Source organism: Mobula birostris, chromosome 8 (genome assembly GCF_030028105.1).
Source record: "Mobula birostris isolate sMobBir1 chromosome 8, sMobBir1.hap1, whole genome shotgun sequence".
NCBI lineage: Eukaryota > Metazoa > Chordata > Chondrichthyes > Myliobatiformes > Myliobatidae > Mobula > Mobula birostris.
Genome location: NC_092377.1, coordinates 63,162,651 through 63,176,477, shown reverse-complemented (window position 1 = coordinate 63,176,477; position 13,827 = coordinate 63,162,651). Strand labels below are relative to the sequence as shown.

At 42.9% G+C, this 13,827-nt stretch overlaps 1 protein-coding gene across 11 annotated transcripts in view; it reads left to right on the top strand.

The window, feature by feature from the left end:
* pde10a (phosphodiesterase 10A) overlaps nt 1-13,827 on the top strand; it is a 464,697-nt gene that overhangs the window by 302,522 nt on the left and 148,348 nt on the right. For all 11 annotated transcript variants that reach the window (XM_072265304.1, XM_072265305.1, XM_072265308.1 and 8 more), the window contains 2 exons: nt 3,633-3,661; nt 10,985-11,105. In XM_072265304.1, the coding sequence (XP_072121405.1) occupies nt 3,633-3,661; nt 10,985-11,105 (150 nt within the window). The remainder of the gene's footprint in view (nt 1-3,632; nt 3,662-10,984; nt 11,106-13,827) is intronic.

The following is a 13,827-nucleotide window of genomic DNA, read 5'->3' as shown; positions in this document are numbered from 1 at the left end:
GGCTAAGAAGTGGCAGGTGGAGTTCAACCCGGAGAAGCGTGAGGTGGTACACTTTGGAAGGACAAACTCCAAGGCAGAGTACAAAATAAATGGCAGGATACTTGATAGTGTGGAGGAGCAGAGGGATCTCGGGGTACATGTCCACAGATCCCTGAAAGTTCCCTCACAGGTGGATGGGGTAGTTAAGAAAGCTTATGGGGTGTTAGCTTTCATAAGTGGAGGGATAGAGTTTAAGAGTCGCGATGTAATGATGCAGCTCTATAAAACTCTGGTTAGGCCACACTTAGAGTACTGTGTCCAGTTCTGGTCACCTCACTATAGGAAGGATGTGGAAGCATTGGAAAGGGTACAGAGGAGATTTACCAGGATGCTGCCTGGTTTAGAAAGTATGCATTATGATCAGAGATTAAGGGAGCTAGCGCATTACTCTTTGGAGAGAAGGAGGATGAGAGGAGACATGATGGAGGTGTACAAGATAATAAAAGGAAAAGATAGAGTGGATAGCCAGCGCCTCTTCCCCAGGGCACCACTGCTCAATACAAGAGGACATGGCTTTAAGGCAAGGGGGATATTAGAGGAAGGTTTTTTACTCAGTGGTTGGTGCGTGGAATACACTGCCTGAGTCAGTGGTGGAGGCAGATACACTAGTGAAGTTTAAGAGACAACTAGACTGGTATATGGAGGAATTTAAGCTGGGGGCTTATATGGGAGGCAGGGTTTGAGGGTCGGCACAACATTGTGGGCCGAAGGGCCTGTACTGTGCTGTACTATTCTATGTTCTATGTTCTATGTTAAAATTGTGTCAATTCTCTAAGGTACTCTGCCATACAGCTTTGTAAGAAAATTGGCTTGTAGATTGTTCAAGCCCCTTGAGAACTTGCCACAGTTCTTCTGCAGACTTCGACTGTCTTCCTTGCTTCTGTCTCTCCAGGTAATCCCAGAGATCCTCAATGATGTTGAGATCAGTCTCTGTGGATGCCATACCAACAGTTGCAGAACTCCTTGTTCTTCTTTGTACTAAGAATAGTTCTTTATGACCTTGGCCGTGTGTTTGGGGGTCATAGTCCTGCTGCAGAATGAAGTTGGGACCGATCAGACACCTCCCTGATGGTATTGCATGATGGATGAGAATCTGCTTCTACTTCTCATCATTAGGGATCCCATTAATTCTGACCAGATCGCCAACTTCATTTGCAGAAATGAAGCCCCAAACTTGCAGGAAACCTCTGCCATGCCTCACTGTTGGCTGGAAATACTCAACCATGTAATGCTCTCCAGCTCTTCTACAGACAAATTGCCTCCTGTTTGAGTCAAAAATTTCACATTTTGACTCGTCAGTCCAGAGCACTTTCTACCATTGTTCAGCACCCCAGTCCTTGTGTTTCTGTGTGTGGCTAAGTCTCTTGATTTTGTTTCCACTTCGGAAAAATAGTTTTTTTGGCAGCAACTCCTCCATGAAGACCGTTTCTAACAAGATGACTTTAGACAGTAGAGGGGTTCCAGTAGTTTCTGTGAATTCAGAGCTGATTGCAGTGCTGGAGTTCATCCGATTCAGAAAGGACATCAGTTTGATGTATCTCTTGTCTGCTGCACTCAGTTTCCATGGCCAACCACTGTGTTTCTTGTCCTCAACCTTGCCTATTTCTTTGTGCTTCTTCAGAAGAGCTTGGGCAGCACATCTTGAAGCTACTGTCTGCTGTGAAATTTCTGCTTGGGAGAGACCTTGCTGATGTTGTATGATCACCTTGTGTCTTGTTGCTATGCTCACTTTTGCCATGATGTTAGAGTTGATGAATTGAAGGTGAAACTGTCACATCTGCCACACCCTCACCGTTTAGTTTGGTTCTCCTTCACCCAGTTTGATTCCTTTTACAACCATTCCTGTTTCAATTAATCAGTTTAGTTCAGGGGTCCCCAACCTTTTTTGCACTGAGGACCGGTTTCGTATTGACAATATTCTTGCGGACTGCCCGACCCCGGGGGGGGGGGGGGGTAGTGTTGCCAACAGACGAGTAGAGCCAAATACATTGTTTACAAAGAGACTACAATGACCATGAAGCCTTGCACGGGCACCAGTGCACATGCGTGTACGTGCTCATTTTTTCTACAAATCGTTTTTGGCGATTCTGTTCCAGGGGGAGGGGGGTTGTTAATCACAACCGGATTATAGGTGATAAATGGCTAATACACTCAATTTCGTTTCTAAAAGGGTTTATCTAACGAATTTAATATTAAACATACAGCGCATATGTTCCTCGCATGAACGTAGTGATAAGTCAATTATCAAGGAAGGACAGGGGAGCTTGAAGTAAGTCCAGTAGAAGTGGTAGAGGCAGGTTTGATATTATTTAACAAAAAATTGGATAGGTATATGGACAGGAAAGGAATGGAGGGTTATGGGCTGAGTGCAGGTCGGTGGGACGAGGTGAGAGTAGCGTTCGGCACGGACTAGAAGGGCAGAGATGGCCTGTTTCCGTGCTGTAATTGTTATATGGTTATATAAGTCAATAGCATCATAACCTTTTAAGTAACGTTTGGATATTAAGCACACAACACATATTTTCCCCGTATGAACATATAAAATCATTGCAACACACCAATATCGCTGAATCAGTGGGAGCCCTGGGTTGAATACTTGTTTTCCTTGCAACAAGACGGTCCTATCGAGGGGTGATGGGAGACAGCGATACCCGAATGGGGTTCCTTATGTCCAGTCTATTCCGCAGTTTGGTTTTTGTTGCATTCATTGCAGAGATATGTTGGAAATGGAAGCAACGTTTTCAGCGCTTTCGTGGCTATCTCAGGATATTCAGCCTTGACTTTGATCCAGAATGCCGGCAGAGATGTTATGTCAAACATACTTTTCAGCCCGCCGTCATTTGCAAGCTCAAGGAGTTGATCTCCTTCCCGCCCTGACATGGATGACGTGCGGGTAATGACCTCGAATGTGTAATGGCTCAACAGTGGGCACGACAAGGAATGAGGAAAGGTGCAGCTGACTAATATCGCCAAATCATACCATTTCCTCACGGCCCAGTAGCGCATGCTCTGCGGCCCGGTGGTTGGGGACCACTGGTTTAGTTCATTCAACTTATTATGTCATTATCACCTAATTGTTATCTTTATTTAATCATGCACTGAACTATATACCCTCAAAGTAATTAACTTTTTATTTGTGAAATGGTCTTCTGCTTAGTATGTTACTTTCTTTAACAAAATACAAAAATTTCTCTAATTTTTTTTCAAAAAATGAATGTTTACAAATCTAAAATTTGTTCCTTTATACTGACACACTAATGCAGAAGACAAAAAATAAACATCTAAAACAAAATTTATGTAAAGAATCTAGAGTGCCTATGACTTTTGCACATTATTGTATTAATACAAACATTACCATAGCTTTCCTTTATATTTTGGAAGAAGATATGTAACCTTGGTTTGGGGCAAGGTAGCTGTCTACAACAACTGCATAGAATAGATTCGTATAGCTACTTTGAAAGAAGGATGATTAAGGAAACATTGGTAGTGCCTTAGAGAAAATTTCTTCAGAAATAAATTCTGGCATTATTTTCATTATTTTTCTTAAATAAAATTTCTTTTGATGGCTATTAATTCCTTTTGCTTTCTAACAGATGACTCCTTGTCCAAAGAAACGAATAGGGTAAGTGCATGAGTAATTATGTTCCTCTATGTAGCTTGCAATTATTTGATCATATGACTGTAATTTTCTATATCCAAGTTAATGGAGGAGGAATGATTAACATGGTTTTATGTGCCTGTGAACTTCAGAGAAGTGAGCAGAAAAAAAGTAACAGTTCTTCCTAGAATCAGAATCAGAATCAGGTTTGTTATCACCATCATGTGTCATGAAATTTGTTAACTTAGCAGCAGCAGTTCAATGCAATACATAATGTAGAAAAAGAAGAAAAAAATAAAATAATAATAAAAATAAATAAGTATATCAATTACTGTATGTATAGAGCAGATTAAAATTGTGCAAAAAACAGAAATAATATACACTAAAAAAGTGAGGTAGTGTTCACGGGTTCAATGTCCATTTAGGAATCGGATGGCAGAGGGGAGGAAGCTGTTCCTGAATCGCTGAGTCTGTGCCTTCAGGCTTCTGTACCTCCTACCTGATGGTAGCAATGAGAAAAGAGCATGCCCTGGGTGCTAATAATGGATGCTGCCTTTCTGAGACACTGCTCCTTGAAGAACTCCTGGGTACTTTGTAGGCTAGTACCCAAGCTGGTGCTGACCAAATTCACAACTCCCTGCAGCTTTTTTCGGTCCTCTGCTGATTTGGATCGCTGGAAAAGTATACAGTTTTGATAAAATAGGACAGTATTTTAAGAGACCAGGTTGATTAATCAATAAAATTCCCAATGAGCCAAATGTTGAATGAAGTTTATTTTCTTGATTTAAGTTGTACAAATCAACAGATTGGAACTCTAAGCAGGAGCACAACCACACAGTAACTGAAATGCTTGCACATATATCACTTTTGTTATCACGTAGCAGGAATTTTCTTTTATACGGGTGCACATTCCTTTATCCGAAATTCTGAAATCCAAAAAGCTTCAAAAACTGAAGTTTTTTTTCGCCAACAGCTGATGTCAATCAGGTGTGACATGGTAGCACTAGCAAAGGCCGCCAGACGTCAGTTGTGGCTCAGCGCTCATACTAGTTACACGTGCATTTGCTGTTCGCTGATATTTTGTGTTCACTGTTGACTTTGTGTTTAATTTCACTGTGAAAATATCAAAAAGAGCTGCAGATACCCCTACGGGTAACAATGAGAAAAAGAGAAGGAATCTTCTCTATCAATAACGCAGAGAGTGGAGTTATTGCAGAAGCCTGATCGTGGTGTATCTGTGCGGTGTCTGACTGAAGAAGATAGTGTCGGGACTACCACTGTATATGATTTAAATAAACAGGAAGACAAGTTACTGAAGTTTTACAATGATAGTGACAGTGACGCTCTACATTTATTCCAATAAGTCATTTACCATGTGTTTGATTCGGTTCGTTTGAAGCTGTGTATTTTTATGTTTTATTAAATGTTTTTGTTGGAAATAAAATTTCTTCTTGTTATTATTCCCTAAACAATACAGTATAACAATTATTTACATAGCACTTACATTGTATTAGGTATTATAAGTAAACTAGAGATGATTTAAAGTATACGGGAGGATGTGCGTAGGTTTGGTGCGCCGCTGGGTCCTAAAGTCCACTGCACTGAGCCAGGTTAAATAAGGGACTTGAGCATACATGTTTTTTGGTATTGGGCGGTGGGGGGGGGGGGGCGGGGGGGCGGGGGGGGTCTGAAATCCGAAAAATTCTGAATTCCGAAATGCAACTTGCCCCAAGGATTTCGGGTAAGGGATTGTGGACCTGTATAATGTTTCATTAAAGTGCCTCACAGTTTTCAGGTCATGTAAAAAATTCCCTGCTCAGAGCAATGGTTGGTCCATACAGCTGTAAAAAAAAATAGAGGGAACATTGGTTGAACCTGGCTGGTGCTGGACCACAAATCCAAACCATAGAAATACCTCCTACTTATAAAGATTTTTTAAAGCTTATTAAAGATTAGGTTTATGGGGTCACAATTACACCAAGACATACAGTAAACTGTGTAATTTGTATCAATGACTGGTACAGTCTGAGGATTGTGCTAGAGGCAGCCCACAAGTGTGCCACAATTTCAGCACCAACATAGCATGCCCACAACTCACTAACCCTAATCATTTAGAAACATAGAAAATAGGTGCAGGAGTAGGCCATTCGGCCCCTCGAGCCTGCACCGCCATTCAGTATGATCATGGCTGATCATCCAACTCAGAACCCTGTACCAGCCTTCCCTCCATACCCCCTGATCCCTTTAGCCACAAGGGCCATATCTAACTCCCTCTTAAATATAGCCAATGAGCTGGCCTCAACTATTTCCTGTGGCAGAGAATTCCACAGATTCACCACTCTCTGTGTGAAGAAGTTTTTCCTCATCTCGGTCCTAAAAGGCTTCCCCTTTATCCTCAAACTGTGACCGCTCATTCTGGACTTCCCCAACATCGGGAACAATCTTCCTGCATCTAGCCTGTCCAATCCCTTTAGGATTTTGTACGTTTCAATAAGATCCCCCCTCAATCTTCTAAATTCCAACGAGTATAACCCTAGTCGATCCAGTCTTTCATCATATGAAAGTCCTGCCATCCCAGGAATCAATCTGGTGAACCTTCTTTGTACTCCTTCTATGGCAAGAATGTCTTTCCTCAGATTAAGGGACCAAAACATCACACAATGCTCCAGGTGTGGTCTCACCAAGGCCTTGTACAACTGCAGTAGTACCTCCCTGCTCCTGTACTCGAATCCTCTTGCTATAAATGCCAGCATACCATTCGCCTTTTTCACCGCCTGTTGTACCTGCATTTGTCCTTGGAATGTGGGGGAAACTGGAGCACCTGGAGGAAACCCACAAGGTCACAGGCAGAGTAAATTAGCTCCTTACAGACAATGACAGGAATTAAGGCCCGATCAGTGATTGCTAGTGCATCATTCTCTAAGTAGGAGATCTGTTCTACTTAGTGTGGTGGACAGCTGTAGAACATGGAAGATAGAGATTTCTGAGAACTGTCCGTAACCCAAAGTCTCTCAAAATTGGAAATACTTTCAGCTGGGATTGGCAAAACTACATGTCTGTTAGCTAATTAGTCTAGATGTGAGCTACAGATGCAAAACATGCTGAACTGCAGAATATCAGACCAGAGAGTTTTAACCTGTGGAACATTTTTCCCTCAGTCTAAAATTGGAATTGAGTAGCAATCAATTAGACTGCGTGACCCATTATCTACTCCTTCATCCCACCAATAAAAGCTGAAAAATATCAAAAAAATGCTGAGGAATATTATATTCTAATGTACAAATATCAGCATGTGCCCATAAAACATCCTGAAAATTAATGTAACACACATAAAAGTTGCTGGTGGACGCAGCAGGCCAGGCAGCATTTCTAGGAAGAGGTGCAGTCGACGTTTCAGGCCGAGACCCTTCGTCAGGACTAACTGAAGGAAGAGTGAGTAAGGGATTTGAAAGTTGGAGGGGGAGGGGGAGATCCAAAATGATAGGAGAAGACAGGAGGGGGAGGGATGGAGCCAAGAGCTGGACAGGTGATAGGCAAAAGGGATACGAGAGGATCATGGGACAGGAGGCCCAGGAAGAAAGACAGGGTGGAGGGGACCCAGAGGATGGGCAAGGGGTATATTCAGAGGGTCAGAGGGAGAAAAAGGAGAGTGAGAGAAAGAATGTGTGTATAAAAATAAGTAACAGATGGGGTCCGAGGGGGAGGTGGGGCATTAGCGGAAGTTAGAGAAGTCCATGTTCATGCCATCAGGTTGGAGGCTACCCAGACGGAATATAAGATGTTGTTCCTCCAACCTGAGTGTGGCTTCATCTTTACAGTAGAGGAGGCCGTGGATAGACATATCAGAATGGGATGTAGAATTTAAATGTGTGGCCACTGGGAGATCCTGCTTTCTCTGGCGGACAGAGCGTAGGTGTTCAGCAAAGCGGTCTCCCAGTCTGTGTCGGGTCTCGCCAATATATAAAAGGCCACATCGGGAGCACCGGACGCAGTATATCACCCCAGCCGACTCACAGGTGAAGTGTTGCCTCACCTGGAAGGACTGTTTGGGGCCCTGAATGGTGGTAGGGGAGGAAGTGTAAGGGCATGTGTAGCACTTGTTCCGCTTACACGGATAAGTGCCAGGAGGGAGATCAGTGGGGAGGGATGGGGGGGACGAATGGACTAGGGAGTGATCCCTGCAGAATGCAGGGTGGGGGGGAGGGAAAGATGTGCTTACTGGTGGGATCCTGTTGGAGGTGGCGGAAGTTACGGAGAATAATATGTTGGACCCGGAGGCTGGTGGGGTGGTAGGTGAGGACCAGGGGAACCCTATTCCTAGTGGGGTGGCGGGAGGATGGAGTGAGAGCAGATGTACGTGAAATGGGGGAGATGCATTTAGGAGCAGAGTTGATAGTGGAGGAAGGGAAGCTCCTTTCTTTAAAAAAGGAAGACATCTCCCTCGTCCTAGGATGAAAAGCCTCATTCTGAGAGCAGATGCGGTGGAGACGGAGGAATTGCGAGAAGGGGATGGCGTTTTTGCAAGAGACAGGGTGAGAAGAGGAATAGTCCAGATAGCTGTGAGAGTCAGTAGGTTTATAGTAGACATCAGTGGATAAGCTGTCTCCAGAGACAGAGACAGAAAGATCAAGAAAGGGGAGGGAGGTGTCAGAAATGGACCAGGTAAACTTGAGGGCAGGGTGAAAGTTGGAGGCAAAGTTAATGAAGTCAACGAGTTCTGCATGCGTGCAGGAAGCAGTGCCAATGCAGTCGTCGATGTAACGAAGGAAAAGTGGGGGACAGATACCAGAATAGGCACGGAACATAGATTGTTCCACAAAGCCAACAAAAAGGCAGGCATAGCTAGGACCCATACGGGTGCCCATAGCTACACCTTTAGTTTGGAGGAAGTAGGAGGAGCCAAAGGAGAAATTATTAAGAGTAAGGACTAATTCCGCTAGACAGAGCAGAGTGGTGGTAGAGGGGAACTGATTAGGTCTGGAATCCAAAAAGAAGCGTAGAGCTTTGAGACCTTCCTGATGGGGGATGGAAGTATATAGAGACTGGACATCCATGGTGAAAAATAAAGCGGTGGGGGCCAGGGAACTTAAAATCATCGAAAAGTTTAAGAGTGTGAGAAGTGTCACGAACATAGGTAGGAACCTATTCTACTATAAGCCTACTGACTCTCACAGCTATCTGGACTATTCCTCTTCTCACCCTGTCTCTTGCAAAAACACCATCCCCTTCTCGCAATTCCTCCGTCTCCGCCGTATCTGCTCTCAGGATGAGGCTTTTCATTCTAGGATGAGGGAGATGTCTTCCCTTTTTAAAGAAAGGGGCTTCCCTTCCTCCACTATCAACTCTGCTCTTAAACGCATCTCCCCCATTTTACGTACATCTGCTCTCACTCCATCCTCCTGCCACCCCACTAGGAATAGGGTTCCCCTGGTCCTCACCTACCACCCCACCAGCCTCCGGGTCCAACATATTATTCTCCGTAACTTCCGCCACCTCCAACAGGATCCCACCACTAAGCACATCTTTCCCTCCCCCCCTCTCTCTGCATTCTGCAGGGATCGCTCCCTACACAACTCACTTGTCCATTTCCCCCCCCCCCCCATCCCTCCCCACTGATCTCCCTCCTGGCACTTATCCATGTAAGCGGAACAAGTGCTACACATGCCCTTACACTTCCTCCCTTACCACCATTCAGGGCCCCAAACAGTCCTTCCAGGTGAGGCAACACTTCACCTGTGAGCCGGCTGGGGTGATATACTGCGTCCGGTGCTCCCGATGTGGCCTTTTATATATTGGCGAGACCCGATGCAGGCTGGGAGACCGCTTTGCTGAACACCTACGCTCTGTCCGCCAGAGAAAGCAGGATCTCCCAGTGGCCACACATTGTAATTCCACATCCCATTCCCATTCTGACATGTCTATCCACGGCCTCCTCTACTATAAAGATGAAGCCACACTCAGGTTGGAGGAACAACACCTTATATTCCGTCTGGGTAGCCTCCAACCTGATGGCATGAATATCGACTTCTCTAACTTCCGCTAATGCCCCACCTCCCCCTCGGACCCCATCTGTTACTTATTTTTATACACACATTCTTTCTCTCACTCTCCTTTTTCTCCCTCTGTCCCTCTGAATATACCCCTTGCCCATCCTCTGGGTCCCCCACCCCCCCGTCTTTCTTCCCGGACCTCCTGTCCCATGATCCTCTCGTATCCCCTTTTGCCTATCACCTGTCCAGCTCTTGGCTCTATCCCTCCCCCTCCTGTCTTCTGCTATCATTTTGGATCTCCCCCTCCCCCTCCAACTTTCAAATCCCTTACTCATTCTTCCTTCAGTTAGTCCTGACGAAGGGTCTCGGCCCGAAACGTTGACTGCACCTCTTCCTAGAGATGCTGCCTGGCCTGCTGCATTCACCAGCAACTTTTATGTGTGTTGCTTGAATTTCCAGCATCTGCAGAATTCCTGTTTTTTGCGTCTGAAAATTAATGTGTCACTTTTATAGTTAGTGATCCTAGGTAAATGCTTCTCCTGTTTCTACTTTTACCAATGATAGATAGGGTGAGCATGTAAGCAGATTTTGCTCTGTGCTTCTCTAAAATATTTTCCTTATTCAAGTCAATTAAAACTTAATCAATTCAAGCTTTAGAATATATATCACATAACCATTAAAGTTCATGTGAATACTTAAAAAAAGAAAAAATAATTACAACAGATTCTTAATAAGATATAAAGGTTTGCAGTTCAAAAGGGAGACAATGTAAAGAATTCTTAAAGTATTAAAATTTTCCAGTAAACCCAAATTTAAGATGACACTTTAATTAAAATTCAAAAATTCTATATGCTTAAAATATTAATGTAATTCTTACTCTACTCATAAATTTTTAGAAACTCAAATGCAGGAGGCCAAAGTAATTAGAAACTGTATTTGATATCTTCTCCCAGCAGCATTTCGTAGAAATTTAATTAAAATGATTATGAAATGTTTTCTGCCAATTCTTCTGTCACATCATGTTACTTTTGTACTGTTCTAATATATTTTATAATATATACAGCTCAGAAAAGTATTTTGACAGTCTTACTTTGTCACCTTTGCATTTTTTTAAACCTTCAACTTTTAATCTCACATGACCTCCAGGCAAATCAAAATCTTAACTGTTTATTCTTTTTGACAGATTCTTTTTGCCATGACAATATTTTTTTGCCATGACAATAATTAGTACTCTGCAAGACTTGATTGTTTATGCAAGTTTAAGTAAAGTTTCATCAAATGGTATTTTTTAATCTTTGGTTTTGATTTTTTTGATGACAAGTGTTGAAAAATTGATCATTTCCTCTAATTTACTTAGTACTTGGAAAGCAACATTCAGGCTGTGGTCTACGAATTAAATTCGTACCTAGAACAGCGTCTGGACGTTGGTGGTGACAACAAACTACTATTGTATGAATTGTCCAACATCATCAAAACAGGTAGGGTACGAAATCCTGTACATGGGCAATCATACATGATCTCAGTTAGTCTTTTTTTTAAGATTAAAATGTGTGTTTATTTTCATTTTCCCTTTCTTCCTATGGACTTGTTTCTATCCAACTTGTGTGAGAGATCCCCATCAGTGGTGTTCCAAAATTACTGACAAAGCAAGACGCCCAGAACATTTGCAGTTTAATCATCATTCAAATTTTCATTTGGTTCTGATGGTGAAATGTACACTATGTAATTAGCATTTAATATACTTGAGTACTGTAAAAACTAATATTCTGTTCTACCAGAGCTGCACAGAGCACCACTCTTTATTTTGTTAGAAGAAATTTAATTTTGTTATTTAGTTGTTACATCAAAACAAAACAATGAAATGGTTTGAATTGCTTATCTATTTGTGTACCTGGGTTACCAACAGAAACAGAAGACCTACAGCACAATACAGGCCCTTCGACCCACAATGCTGTGCCAAACGTGTACGTACTTTAGAAATTACCTAGGGTTACCCATAGCCCTCTATTTTTCTAAGCTCCATGTACCTATTCAGAAGTCTCTTAAAAGACCCTATCGTATCCACCTCCACCACCGTTGCCGGCAGCTCATTCCATGTTCTCACCACTCTGTGCGTTTAAAAAAAACAACAACAACTTACCCCTGACATCTCCTCTGTACCTATTTCCAAGCATCTTAAAACTGTGCCCTCTCATGATAGGCATTTCAGCCCTGGGAAAAAGCCCCTGACTATCCACGTGATCAATACCTCTCATCATCTTATACATCTCTATCAGGTCATCGCTCATCCTCTGTCGCTCCAAGGAGAAATGGCCAAGTTCACTCAACCTATTCTCATAAGGCATGCTCCCCAATCCAGGCAACAGCATTGTCCATCTCCTCTGCACCCTTCCTATAGTTTCCACATCCTTCCTGTAGTGAGGTGACCAGAACTGAGCACAGTCCTCCAAGTGACCAGGGTCCTATATAGCTGTAACATTACATCTTGCCTCTTGACCTCAATCCCACAGTTGATGGAGGCCAATGCACTGTATGCCTTCTAAACCAGAGTCAACCTGCACCCCAAGATCCCTCTGATCCTCCACACTGCCAAGAGTCTTACCATTAATCCTATATTCTGCCATCATATTTGACCTACCAAAATGAACCACCTTCCACTAATCTGGGTTGAGCTCCAGCTGCTACTTCTCAGCCCAGTTTTACGTCCTTTCAATGTCCCGCTGTAACCTCTGTCAGCCCTCTACACTATCCACAACACCCCCAACCTTTGTCTCATCAGCAGATTTATTAACCCATCTCTCCACTTCCTCATCCAGGTAAAAGAATAGGGTAAAAGAACTTTACTAACATGATGAAAGAGAATGGGGAGGGAGATGTTACAATAAAAAACAAGAAATTTGCTCTCAAAGGGTTTCTTGGAGATGACCAGACATCAAGAAAGAAATATGAAGGCAATTATATGAAATAAATGCAAGACAGAATAATCATGCAATGTGTCTGCTATTCATTCTTCTACAAAATTTGCCCCCTCCCCCCCCCCCCCAATTCCGGCTAAGTAAACTGTAATGAAGAATTGATTAAAAGTCAAAAGGAATGTAGTGTTTGCAGTGTGCAAAGAACAGTAAGCAGGAATGCTAGAAATAAGTTGCTATTTCACATCTCAAAACATTGAAATCATCCAGAGCTGTGTCAAATGCTCCAGATGGAACTAGAAAGGTAGTGCTCTGTAAAGGGATTTGTTTTAAAATGGATCAGTAATAATAAGGAAAAATGTTCTTTAAGAGGAGAAAACTGATTAATGATAAAGTACCTCGAATAATGAGTTGAAAGCGAAATTGAAACTAAATAAAATGACATGTATACACCAAGTAAATGACAAGAAGGAAGAAGTCAGCACAAATATAGTTTAAAGAGGATAACAAAGGAGCCGAAAAGAATCAGAAAGCAAGCAAAAATATAAACAAAAGGCACAAAGATTAGTTATAAATTAATTTGTCAAAAATATCTTAAGAAATCAATCACTGTAGATGGAAAATTTCCTCGCTAGTTTAAGATGATTATTTATTTATTTATTTATTTATTTAGCGATTCAGTGTGAAATAGGCACAGCAACCACTGACGACCCCGACTTAACCCTAACCTATTCACGGGACAATTTACAATGAGCAATTAAACTACCTGGTACGTTTTTTGACTGTGGAAAGAAACCAGAGCAGTGGGAGAAAACCCAGGCATTCCATGAGGAGGACGTACAGAGACTCTTTACTGAGGACAGTGAGAGAAAACCCAGGCACTGCATGGGGAGGACATAGAAAGACTCTTTACTGAGGGCAGTGAGAGAAAACGCAGGCATTCCACGGGGAGGACGTACAGAGACTCCTTACAGAGGACAATGGGAGAAAACCCAGGCATTCCATAGGGAGGACGTACACAAACTCCTTACAGAGGACAATGGGAGAAAACCCAGGCATTCCACAGGGAGGACGTACAGAGACTCTTTACTGAGGACAGTGAGAGAAAACGCAGGCATTCCACGGGGAGGACGTACAGAGACTCTTTACAGAGGACAGTGAGAGAAAACCCAGGCGTTCCATGGGGAGGACGTACAGAGACTCTTTACTGAGGACAGTGAGAGAAAATGCAGGCGTTCCATGGGGAGGACGTACACAGACTCCTTACAGAGGACAATGGGACAAAACC